This window comes from Rosa chinensis, chromosome 4 (genome assembly GCF_002994745.2).
Source record: "Rosa chinensis cultivar Old Blush chromosome 4, RchiOBHm-V2, whole genome shotgun sequence".
In the NCBI taxonomy this organism is placed as follows: domain Eukaryota; kingdom Viridiplantae; phylum Streptophyta; class Magnoliopsida; order Rosales; family Rosaceae; genus Rosa; species Rosa chinensis.
Window position 1 is genome coordinate 41,649,860 of NC_037091.1, and position 12,031 is coordinate 41,661,890.

Here is a 12,031-nt window from a genome sequence, read left to right on the forward strand (position 1 = left end):
AGAGGATTTATTTTATTTTCCATCACCAATATGCGTTCAACATATATATATCATACATTTTTATGTCACATAATCTTAATCATATTTTTAATTCTTATTAAATATATATATATATATATAAATGCTTTAATGAGTATGTAGTGAAATTGAAAAATGAAAATAGATAAAGAAAATAATAAGGAATACAATCTAATATTATTGAATTGGAAAGTCTACAAAAAATAAATATAATATTTTTTTAGTATAATTATTGTCCTTAATAGTCATTTTATAGTAAGTTATATATGTCATTTAATAATTCATAATAAAATGACGTCAAGTGAATAGTAAATAGATTTGAGTCTCAACAAAACTCTCATTATGTATTCTTACTTTTCTATACTTAAATGCATGACAAGATGGTATTGTGTGGTCCGATGGTCCGATGACTTAACCGAAATCTTGGGGGAAAAATTGTCGATGTTTCTTCTAAATGTCTAGCATTAAATATCATAATACATGGTTTGGTTAAGTCACCGCAGCACTCAATTAATGTTACATGGAGTGGGGTCAGTAGGGTATTGTTTACCTAATTTTGGGTGTTGATAACGTAATCTTTTAATCACAATTTTCAGTTCCATGCTTTTAGATAAAATTATATAATGGTTTTCGTTTTCTAAATTCATGGGTAGGTCCTTAGCATTCAAGTGCAAAGAATTGTGACATGGAAACGTTGAGTTGAGATATTGTCACACTTGAGCATGGCCTGTGAATTGCAATAGTTCCTTCCCTTTCTTTAATCTTTTGGATGATGGGGTACATCTCCAAAAAGAACCCACCCAAATCTTTTTCTTCTTTGAATTGGTCCCATACAATCATGGAACCTAAACGACCATAACCCCAATATAAAAAATAAAAAATAAAAAATAAAAAATAAAAAATAAAAAATGTCCTTTTTGTTTTGGGTAGTTTCAAGGCCAAAGTGTCACACCAAGTCTCATTATTATTAATTTTTATTACTGCCTTTGCCCTTTTATGATAGGGTATAAAAGCATATGGACCGAGTGTGGGTTGGTCTTTTACCTTTTCTTTGAAAATAAACAAAACCACTTCTGTGTGATGATAGATTTGACAGTGAGTGATCTCTAAAGGTCATCCTTACAAATAGAGGCAACCTGTCAGACCAACATGTCCTACACACAGACTGGGTGTACGTTTCTGGAAGCCCCCCAACTGCCCACCGCCCCTTCCTCCGAGGGTAAAATATAGTAAGATATTTGTTTAATCTCAATCCTAATGAATTAGTGAAAATTATTTTATGTACTGACGGTGTAAATAACTCAATAAGATGATTTCAAGCCTTAATATTTATAATTAATATTTTTATATTTTAAATTTGATTAGAACTTGATTATCTTTAAATGAGGTCTGCTCATGTAAGGGATGATTTTTTTAAAAATGTGAGGGATGAGTGAATCTAATCACTTAAAATATGTGTAGTTTCAAGTTATTACAATTCAATGTTATTGAAATTTACTTATCTCTCATAATTTTTTTAAAACTGTCTTTTAAGTGTACAAAAAAATTCTATATATCTGTGATATCTACAAAATGAGATTGTGACGCGTGCAAGATAAAACAATAGAGAGGCCACTCATAGACCTCTCCCTATCGCCCTTTATTAACAACTAACTTTTGTCAAAGAGTTAGTGGTGGAATTTAAACTCAAAACGGAAAATCAATTATTCAAATTAAAAAAAAGAACAGTGTCATTTCCAAATCACACATTTGTAAACACTACGACAATGAGTGGGGGATGACTTTTAGCCCCACAAACCTCCCATGTATGAAACCAAAACCAGACATTGTAGTCTCAAATCGGAGCTGGTACAAATTTGAACCTCCTTTGGTTCCCTACGTAATACGCATCCACCACATTCTATTATCCACTCCCACCCTTTATCACCAGCAGGATCCCTCAAAAGCAAGAATAATGCTGGCTGCTATTCTTTGCATTTACATGTAGACATTCAATATATGAAAGAATAAAGACTAAAGTTGAGCCACATGAACACCTAGGCCAAAAGTTTTCCATCAAATTCCATTTCTTTCTTCCCTGCTCATTTCTCATATCAGATTTCACAATTCCCATTACACCAAACCAGGGCAATGAAACAAGCAGAGCCAGTAATGACACAATTATAAATAAAAAAATTTCAAGAGGGTTTTACTATTATATGTTATACATACACCCTCTTCTTTCCCCTGCATATATGTCAACAGATACTGTTGTACTGCTCTTTCTGGAAATTGAAACCTCCAAAGAAGAAACCGAAAAAGAAAGCCTCCGTTACAACCCCAAAAGGAGGAAAGGCGGGTCTTGCTCTTCCTGGTCATCCTTTGGCATTCTACCCTCTGTCCGCCCAGCAAGAGATGTAACTTCATTTTCTGCACTGCCCCCGACCTATCCTCATCAAACCAATCAAATTTAATTAGACTTCCCCATCAACCCTGTCAGATTATAAACACCAAGTGTACAATGGATGAATACACATTTCATCGGGGACAATTTTCCCCACTTCCTAAACTTCATTCCAAAATTTTCCCCACCTAGCCTCCCCATGGTGTGCTTTGTTCACATGATTACGCACTTGCTTCTTTCCTTTTCTTCTCAGGCTCCCCGTAGCGCATGCAAAATTGACATTTCCTTGGGCAGGAATGAGCCCTTCCCTTCAAAAGTTTACAAACCCCAGCAGGAAGTTTCTCTTTTCCGGTTCTTCATGGTCACAAAATATGGGGGTTGCCAAGTAACACCAAAAGCATCAATCTACTCACCGGCTGGTTGCTTCTTCTGTTCTGCTGGTTTCATCTGGACCACAGTGGGAACAGGATGAACATAAGGGAAGCCTGTAGGTACAAGCTGATGAGGCCCAGAGGATTGTGCAACAGCAAACTGGGCATGATGCATAAGAGTCTGTGAAGATAAACCAACACCTTTGATGTTGTTAACAGCTGCAGCAGCCACTGCCTTTGCAGGATCAGTGGTGCCAGTATTATTAGCAAGCGTAACAGGAGGGCAGAGTGACAACATCCCACTTGAAGACGTCCCTGATGATCCCTGTGAATGTTGCGACTGCTGCTGTACGTCGCCACGCCGTCTTGTTGGAACATAATACCCACTAGAAGGGGATGCAGTACCACCTGTACTATTGGAATGCGAAGCTTGTTGGGGTTGCATGTAGGCATTAGAATAGTACACCTGTGCTTGCTGAATTGAGTGCTTAGTCAACTGCTGCTGCTGATGCAGATGTTGCTGTTGTTGCTGCTGATGCTGATGTTGCTGATGTTGTTGCTGTTGTGTCAATTGTGATTTTGTCCCAGTGCTTGAAGAGGTAATATGAGTATTGCCTAGGCTCGAAGGAACATTCCTCCCACCAACTGGAGATGACTTCTGACTGGGCACCGATGGTGAGTTCTTCACCTGCTGAGAGGACAATGAAGAAGCTTGCGCGGCTTTATTACCAGTGGAATTCGAAGTATTTGTCCTTGGGCTTCCACCAGCACTCTTCGACATTGACGAAGTCGTGGTTGTGGGTGAGCCAACCATTATTGGAGGAGATGGGGACTGGTTGTTACTGGCAGGCTGTAGCCCCTGATTTTGGGTGGATGACTTCGGGTTGGCTGCAAAAGAAATCTGTGTGTGGCTTTGCTGTGTACGCGATTGCTTTTGAGGATGATTTTTGAGGGATGAGGAGGTTGATGAGGCCAGTGATGATGCAGGAACCTGGGAAGTAGTTGTCCTGGCAGAATTCTTCCACTGAGGAGATTGAGAGGGACTGGTGCTACTTTGGACAAGGTTATGGGGGATTGAAGAGAGCGCATTAGGAAACTTTGCAACCATAGAAGAGGTTGAAGGAAGGTGATCAGAGTAAACGCTGCCATTGCTTGTTGCTGGTGTCTTGCTTCGAGCTGAATTCTGTTGTAGCTGTTGCTTCTGAAGCTGAAGTATCTGCTGCTGCTGCTGCTGCATCTGCTGTTGTTGCTGCTGCATCTGCTGTTGCTGCTGATTCCGCATATGCTGCTGAAATTGCTGCTGCTGATGTGTGGGAGCATTTACAGAACTCACGGAGGCGGGCATAACAGAACTGGATACCCTGACGGGAGCAGAACTGAGATTAAGACTTCGTGGCGCAGAGCTATCAAGGACATTATTTCCCGGTATTGTAGAAACGGAACCATCAGTGGAGAAAGCAATGGAGTGACCAACAGTTGAAGCTTTCCCTATCACGGTCTTTCTTTCCTCCTCCACATTAGAGGAATCACCTCCTCCGCTTTTCCCTTCTTCAGGGTGGCGATAATTCTTCTTATGTTGAGCTGCTTGTGCTTGCACAGCAGCAGCCATGTACTGATAGCCTTGCCTAGTAATAACTTCTGGAAGGCTCTGGAAAATTGCATGACTGTGTGCTAGGGAGGCCATGTCGAGGCTACTAGCAGCGTTAGCACCATTTAGGGAAGCAAAAGACATAGCAAAAGCTTGAGAGCCTTCAACCCCAGCCTTTGAGCCTTGCTGCTGCTTCTTTTCACTGCCACTGGCAGCAGTTGCTCCACTAGCACTACCCATTGGAGTTGTCATTACAGCAAAGTTTGGTGGGTGCATTGCAAAATTCTGAGCATAAATATTCGGACGAGAGATTCGACTATCAGCAGTTGATGGGCTATCTTCACCACCCATCTCATGTTCAAGTTGGCGAGCTTGGTGAGGGACATGAGGGTTTTGTTGAGGTTGCCGCTGATGCTGCTGCTGCTGTTGTTGTTGCTGCTGCTGCTGTAGTGTCTGTGAAGACTGGTTTTTTGAGGCAGGAAAGCCTTGCAAGCCACCATTCACGCCACTGGAAGGTGGCCTCTGCTGCTGATTTTGCAAATGCTTCTGAGATGATGATGAACCACTGGAAATACTAGGGTTTTGATGACCCTGTTGACTTTGCTGTGATTGAGAGGGTGGTTGTTGCTGCTGCTGCTGAAGCTGAGAAGGATGCAGCATTTGGGAAGAATAGAAAGACCCACTAAAATAAGGTAGAGTCTGAGCATGGGGTCCTCTATAAGCTGGTGGTGCACCAACATGTGCTGGCATTGGAAAAGGATATGCATTGTTCTGCAAAATTGCCAGATACTGAGGTTCATTTCCTGGATAATTGAAGCTCATCGCAGGAGGTACAGCAGGTGTTGCTGCAGCAGTCAATGATGCAGAGTTCACTGAACTTGGTAAAGCTGCACTACCAGCATTGGGAGACTTCCCAGACCCAGGTCGAACAGAAGCCTGTTGCTGGCTCAAAGGGAAAATGAAAGCAGGGCCATGCTGAAATTCAATAGGGAAAACTTGATTAATATACAACCCCTACCTGATGGTACCTTTCCACAAATGAAACAAACAACAAAAGAAACATACCAACATATTACTAGGTGCGCCTGGAGGTAGAGCTTGCTGGATTACAATTTGCTTTCTCTGTGCATCCATAAGATTGGCTGTTGGTGAAGCTTTTTCCTTCCCAGGTTGTGCAGGAAACATAGCAAGCCCCTGCCCCTTGTCAGGTGCAGAATTTGCACCTCTACCAGGAATACTCCCATGAAATTCTGAGGGAATCACGCTTGGATTACAGTGCTTGGCCCCATAAACAGATCCTGTACCAGCTGCTACTGGCCAGAAAGGATTCATCTTCGACATATGCTGGTGATAGCATATATTCCTTGCAATGTAGAAATGGGTTGCACACCTCTTTGGGCGAGGTTGGTTGAAAAGCACTTGTGGTGGCTGCAAAAGTTCCAAATTTCATAAGAAAAAGAAAATGACAGAGCTTGCAAAGAGTTACAAGAAGAGATTGGAAAGTGAAAGAAAACCCGGAAACTAGACTTACTTGCATAGCAGCTGGAGGAACGGTGCTCCCATCCATGGACACAACTCCTTGTAAAGGTGCCATGTATCTGCTGATAAGAAACACAGAAATTTTCCCTTTAAGTGAGTCTAAAAACCAGCACCAGAAATTTTGCAAGCAAAGAAAGGAACACAAAACAAAATGACCCAATCATACCCCATTGGAGAAAGCCCCCCTGGCCAGCCAGCAGGCACGGACATTGGCAAAGGAACAGAGCTCGGTTGAACTGAAGAAGAATATGACAAAAATCATTAAATGGGCGACCCGAATGGTCAATCCAAAGCTCAAACAACCCCCGAAAAACAAGAGAGATTATGAGAGAAGAAAGAAAACGAAAGAGAACTTACCAGATTTCTCAGTGCTTTGTTGCTGCTTAGTAACATGCTGGGGCAGCTTGTTTCCACTAAAACCAGCATTGCCACTATCTCTATCAGTCTTCTCCAAATCAAGCTGGAGATCAATATTCCTTTCCTTACCGCCCACAACAGGCTTCTTGAACTCATTTGCAGGCTCTTCCTTACCGCCCACTGTTACTGCTTTACTAGACTTCTCCGTTTCCACATTTGCAGGCTCTTCCTTCCCAAATTTCAAAGCTTTGTCATCTTCTCTGGTCATGGACTTTAATTCCTGTACTCACAACAAACAGTCCGCCATTTATTAAATTCAACAAATCACCATCATACCGAACAAGAAGGGCTACGCAAGTGGCAGAGGTGGCCCCCACTCACCGTTTCTGCAACTGTGACCGTAGGTTTAGGATCCACAGACACAAAATCAACCTCGCCAACCCTTTCTGGAGAAGATCTTAATGGAGGAGGAGCCTATGAACATTTAAAACACACACAAAAAAATTAACCCAGATTAAAAATAGAAATCCCCTTTACTTAAAAAAATAATAATAATAATAATAAATAAGAAGATAAATCTTGTTTTAGTAACAAGACCCTCACCATCAGATCTATCTGGAATTTCTCTTCCCGGTGGTTCTCAGTCTCAGAGACGGTTGAATTTCTGGGTAAAACACCAGGATAAAAGAAAGAAAAAGAATTAGAGAGAGAAAAACTCAAAAAGACCCAATTTTTTTATTTCCAAAAAAAGAAAAGGTCTTTGATGCTCACGCTTTATTGGTCGCTTTCATATCCTCACGATTATCATCCAATCTGAACACAGGGGATTCCTTCTTGGGGGATTGAGCTTCCTCTTTCCTCGGTTTGAGATTTTGACTCTGCGATTCATCATTACCCGGCTTCGAATCAGACATACCCTTGCTCTCCGGCTTCATTGACTCCTTCTTGGACTCAGGCTGGGCCTCTGGTACTGAAATGGCGTGAGAGTTGGCCAAGTTGTACGAAAACCCACCATTTTCAGTAACAGATCCTGGGCTTTTCTCCAAATTTGGAGAGGAAGCCTCAATCTTCATGGATTGATCTGTGGCCACCTTGTTTGTAGACGAAATGGCACTGCTTTGAACTGGGAAAATCGATGGGTGTTCTTCATCATACTTGGCGGGGGCTCGCGGTCTTTTCCTCTTGGGTGCTGTAGAATCCAATCAAACACAAAAAAAAATTCATCAGTCACCATAAAAACACAAGAATCCCCTTCTCTATTTTTTATTTTTTTTTGGTCGGTCTCTCAGAGTAACCAAACAGAGCATTGGGGAGGAGGGCGAGAAATGAAATAAAACTGAGCTCCAGGAGCTCATACACCCACCAGTGGCGGACATGGAAGTGGCGGAGGAGCTAGAATTCTGAGGAAAAGCCGATGTCAACTGAGGAGGCGCACAGGGCGAGTTAGAGATCGGCGACGAAACTCTAGACTTGGCATCACTGGTGGACTTGTTGGCTTCTCTTGATTCAAACTTAATTGAATCGGTGGCTGTAATCTCTTGCTTCGGACCCTGCGGTTGCCTCAACATTCCATACAACACCTCAGCGATCTCAATCTCTATATCGTCTTGAGCAGACGGCGATGTTTTGGTCGTTGACATCTTCGGCGGCCTCAATTTTGGACCATTGAGTTTCTACACCAGCAGAGAAAACCATCAGTAAAGGGAAAAAAAGATGAAAACTCAAAGGGAAGCAGAAACAGATGTGAATCAAATTCGAGAACACCCACCGGCTTCTTCCTAACCGAAGCGTGAGAAGAAGAGGGCGAGGTCGGAGCTAGGGATGGCGCAGCCATCGATGACGTGCTTGGCCGGACCGGAGACGTAGAAGCTTGCCGGTGAAATTGGTCTCCCACAACGCCACAACTGGAAGGCCATTCATGAGACCTCTTCGTGGAAGCTGAAAATTACAGAAAACGACAAAATCAGAATTAGAATCCCCAAAATCCAATAATTCCTCTGGATTTCCATAAACGGTTCTTTCTCTCTACCTGACCGTGCTTTTCTGGGTACGGAAACACCAATCATTTCATCGGTGACCTTCAACGCCGGCAGCGGTCTAAAATGCTTATTATTACTAACCGGAGGGAAGCTCTTTCGGTGATTCAACAAAGACGACGACGAAGAAAGTGACGTCGTTGGCGGATTTGGCGGAAGCATACGAATAGAGCCACCGCCGCCGCCGCCTCCACCTTCGTCGTATTCATCTTCCTCTTCGTCGTTCACACTCTCCTCCGAACTATCTTCACCCCCGTCTTCTCTATTGCTTCCGTGCATCAATCTCTCGCCTCTCCTCCTCTTGTTCCGGCTCATCCGATCCCGGTCCCGATCTCGGTCCCGGTCCCGGTCTCGCTCGCGGTCTCGATCCCGGTCCCGATCCTTCTTCCCGCTCCCTCGATCTCTCAGCCTCGACGTCTCTTGTAACTCCATCGGACCATCGTCCTCTGCAAAAATAAAAAACCATTAAATTCAATCAAAAATCGAACAACTGAGAATCGTCAGAAGGACTTAGATCTGGTGAGAGTCTGACCTGGGGAGTCTCTGAGGCTATTATTTCTGTGTCTTCGTCTTGACAAGCCATTTGTGGCCGCCATAGTTCCTCTCCTGGCATCTCTATTCCTATCCATCTCTACTATAATTATCTAGCTACACCTAGCAAACTAACCCCATCTCTCATCACCAGAATGATTCGCCGGAATATTTAGTCAAAATCACCGGATTTGCATCCTCCGAGCCTCAAACGCCGGACACGATTTCCTCACCACCGCCCTATTTGCACAAATAAAGATCTTAGCTTTCGCTTATCTTCTTCTCTCTCTCTCTATCTATCTGTGCTGTTCTAGCCCTCTCGCCTTTTCTCTCTCTCTCTCTCTCCAACTCTCTGTCTTCTTTTTGTGCTCTCTCAGTCTGCCTCTCATCCTCTTTTCCGCTATTTCGCTGGGAGCGAAGCCCACTCCTAACCCTCGTGGACGGCCACGATCTCGAGCTAAACTCCCTCGCCAGATCTCAGCTCTTCGTTAATCGACGCATCCAGCGGTTGTACTTTTGCTGAAACCAACATGGCATCATCTCTCACCGTTCAATCCAGTACCTCCACTTTTTCTGTCTGGTCCCTCCACGTGTCATAATCTTTTTTCTTCCTTCCCAAGCTTTCACGTTTACTCACTCACTACCCATTTGGTACTTTTATATTATTAAATACCCCAATACATAATTATAAATCAATAAATATTGATAAAGATAACATTTTTATTTTTTAAAATCTTATTCCTGGCACTGTAGCCCACGAATCCACAATCACAATCAATATTAAAAGAAACCCAGAAACTGGTTACCGGCTATACCCGGTTGCAGAGACCTCGGTAAAAGCAACGTGCCGATCACAGGGAATCTACATGACCGCGGATAATATCGTTCCAACCGGTCAAATTACACAAATTCATTAGCCCCGGTCCCACCTTTTGCGTTTCCATTTTTATATCTTTATTCAATATTTTAGTGTTTTTCCGGATGATGGCAAATCTATTAACAAATTCCATATATCGACAAGGTAGGCCCACCCGACTTGTGTACCAGATTGACGTTCAACGCAGCGGATCTCCCCTTTAACGTCACACCTAACTCTGCAAGCCGTTGGATCGCCGTCCGACGTGGCGAGGAGCTAAATATTTTAAAGAAACGTCCAAACCCAGATTCGTCCAAGCTGGCACCGAACTCAAAAGGGCTCGTGCGTGTCGATCAGTGCGCCCCCCTCTGATCCGACGGTCCAGACGCGCCCACAGCCAGGAGGTGAAGGAAACTCTCTCGAGTCACGCTCACGGAACTTCCGAGAGGAGCGTGGGCCCAACGGTTAGCTGCCGATCTAGAAATTATTTCCTCGCGTTGGCCTATTGTCACGTTCGTGGGATATGGCAGCTTAACGTGACGTGTACTGGGTCCACCCCTGCAGAAAAATAATATATATTTTTTTTGGGTGCCTTTTTTCAACCCCTAACTCCTGCGCGGTCAAATTTTTCAGCGCAGTTAAAAAAAAGGAAACCAACAATTGAACAAAAAAAGGAAAAAAAAGTGGTATTTACACGCACGATTTATTAACTAAAAAGGAGACTCTTTTTTCCGGATCTCTCACTCCACGCGCTTATTGCGGAGCTCACATTTAATTAACCAGATATAAAAAAGCTGTTCATTTGTGGCAGTGTCATGTTCTCTACGTGTCGGCATCTGGATACGACACGTAACACATCCTCTGCTGATTCCCCGCCTCGGATCTTGCTATTGGCTACTTTTCTACGCTCACAAGCTAGTAAATATCTTTTCTTTTTTTTCAGATTAGAAGGCGGGAGCGATAGTCTGACCCGACTGTGACGGAGCGGAATCGAGAGGGCAGTGGAACTCTTACGGCACAGCTGGGTGGGTTAATTAGTGCTCCATAAAAAAAGGGGTATAATTTTAGGAGACAAGTGTGGCCACGTCATAAAGTGGGGCCCGCCGACCCGGGAAATGGTTGACCCACCACAATGGATCCATTTCTCCAGCTCTTGTCGCCTTGCGAGGGCTGGAGGCTTTCATTCTCTCGCTATCGTGAACTCCCAAAGCGATGCCACGTGTTCGTAAACGGTGCTACGTCATCTGCCCGCGTGGCATTGTTTATGACCGTTTACGTAACCCTAGCCGTCAACAACAACACAGCATACATAATTGGAGTGACCATAACTTGCGATTAGAGACTATAATCACCAGTCACCACCCATTAATTGATTAATAATTAACTAATCTAATGGATTATGGATTTGATTAACACTCATTTTATTATATTATAATAATGTCACAACCAAGTTTATTCTTAATTTAATCCTATATTGCGTGATTGCGTACGCCTCCTCCCAATTGGGGGGGGGGGTGTTGGATGCTTCATGCATCAATGAGGATTTTAGGTGTATCCGCTTAAATTATAAATATTAGAAATTAGTAACTCAATTACAATTTACGATTTGTAATAGATCTCTATTATTATAAATAGAGACGTTCTCGTTCTTTTAATGTCAAGCACTTCACAAAATTTGAAATATTTATAATACCATTACATAACTTAGTTATTAAGTTTTTTTTTTTTTTGATGAAAGGGCGGTGCACAGCCCTCAAGCCTGGGTGGCTTAAATTGAAGAAACTGTTGAATACAAGGGGGGGACATTTGGCCTGAACCCCTGATTACAATAGATAACTAGAGAACTTCCTGACATATTATCCTGAGTCTCTACTAAATACATGTACTCAACAATGCACCAACTAGCGAAGATCGCACTATTGGCGAATCTATTCACTTCAACTGCTATAAAGCAGTGGTGACACAACCGAAAGATTACTTGATCTGTAACCCGACAACAGCAAAGCATGAATATCATACGCACAGCTTTCCCATTATGATGCCCCTGAAAAACACATTCAGTGACACATAGTTTCTCCCGACCACTAGGAGGCAGCGACCATTTGACGAAGCAAGGAACTCGTCGCCTACCTAGGGCAGACACATTACCTCCACTGGAAGGCAGCGACCATTTGCAGAAGCAAGGAACTCGCCGCCAAACCAGGGCAGACCAGGCACACAGGGTGCACAAACAGGCACCAAGCCCAACAACCCCGACTAAGCTACAATATGGACATAACTCCTGTGAAAAACACAAACAAACTAAACAAAGCAGAAACAAAAACAACCAACTGGGAATAAACCAACTAGACC

General features: G+C 43.1%; 1 protein-coding gene across 2 annotated transcripts; it reads right to left on the bottom strand.

The window, feature by feature from the left end:
- Positions 1-2,055: 2,055 nt before the first annotated feature.
- Positions 2,056-9,205, bottom strand: LOC112196628 (protein TIME FOR COFFEE). 2 transcript variants are annotated; one of them, XM_024337030.2, is made up of 12 exons: positions 8,825-9,205; positions 8,286-8,738; positions 8,025-8,194; positions 7,620-7,929; positions 7,028-7,445; positions 6,860-6,920; positions 6,638-6,730; positions 6,257-6,536; positions 6,066-6,135; positions 5,892-5,958; positions 5,426-5,788; positions 2,056-5,335 (listed from the first exon to the last, which is right to left on the bottom strand). In XM_024337030.2, exons 1-12 carry the CDS (start codon positions 8,919-8,921, stop codon positions 2,807-2,809), a joined length of 4,911 nt encoding a protein of 1,636 aa, XP_024192798.1. In that variant the 5' UTR covers positions 8,922-9,205; the 3' UTR covers positions 2,056-2,806. The 2 variants fall into 2 exon arrangements, with proteins under 2 accessions (XP_024192798.1, XP_024192797.1); XM_024337029.2 differs by having other exon boundaries at positions 5,892-5,961.
- Positions 9,206-12,031: the final 2,826 nt, after the last annotated feature.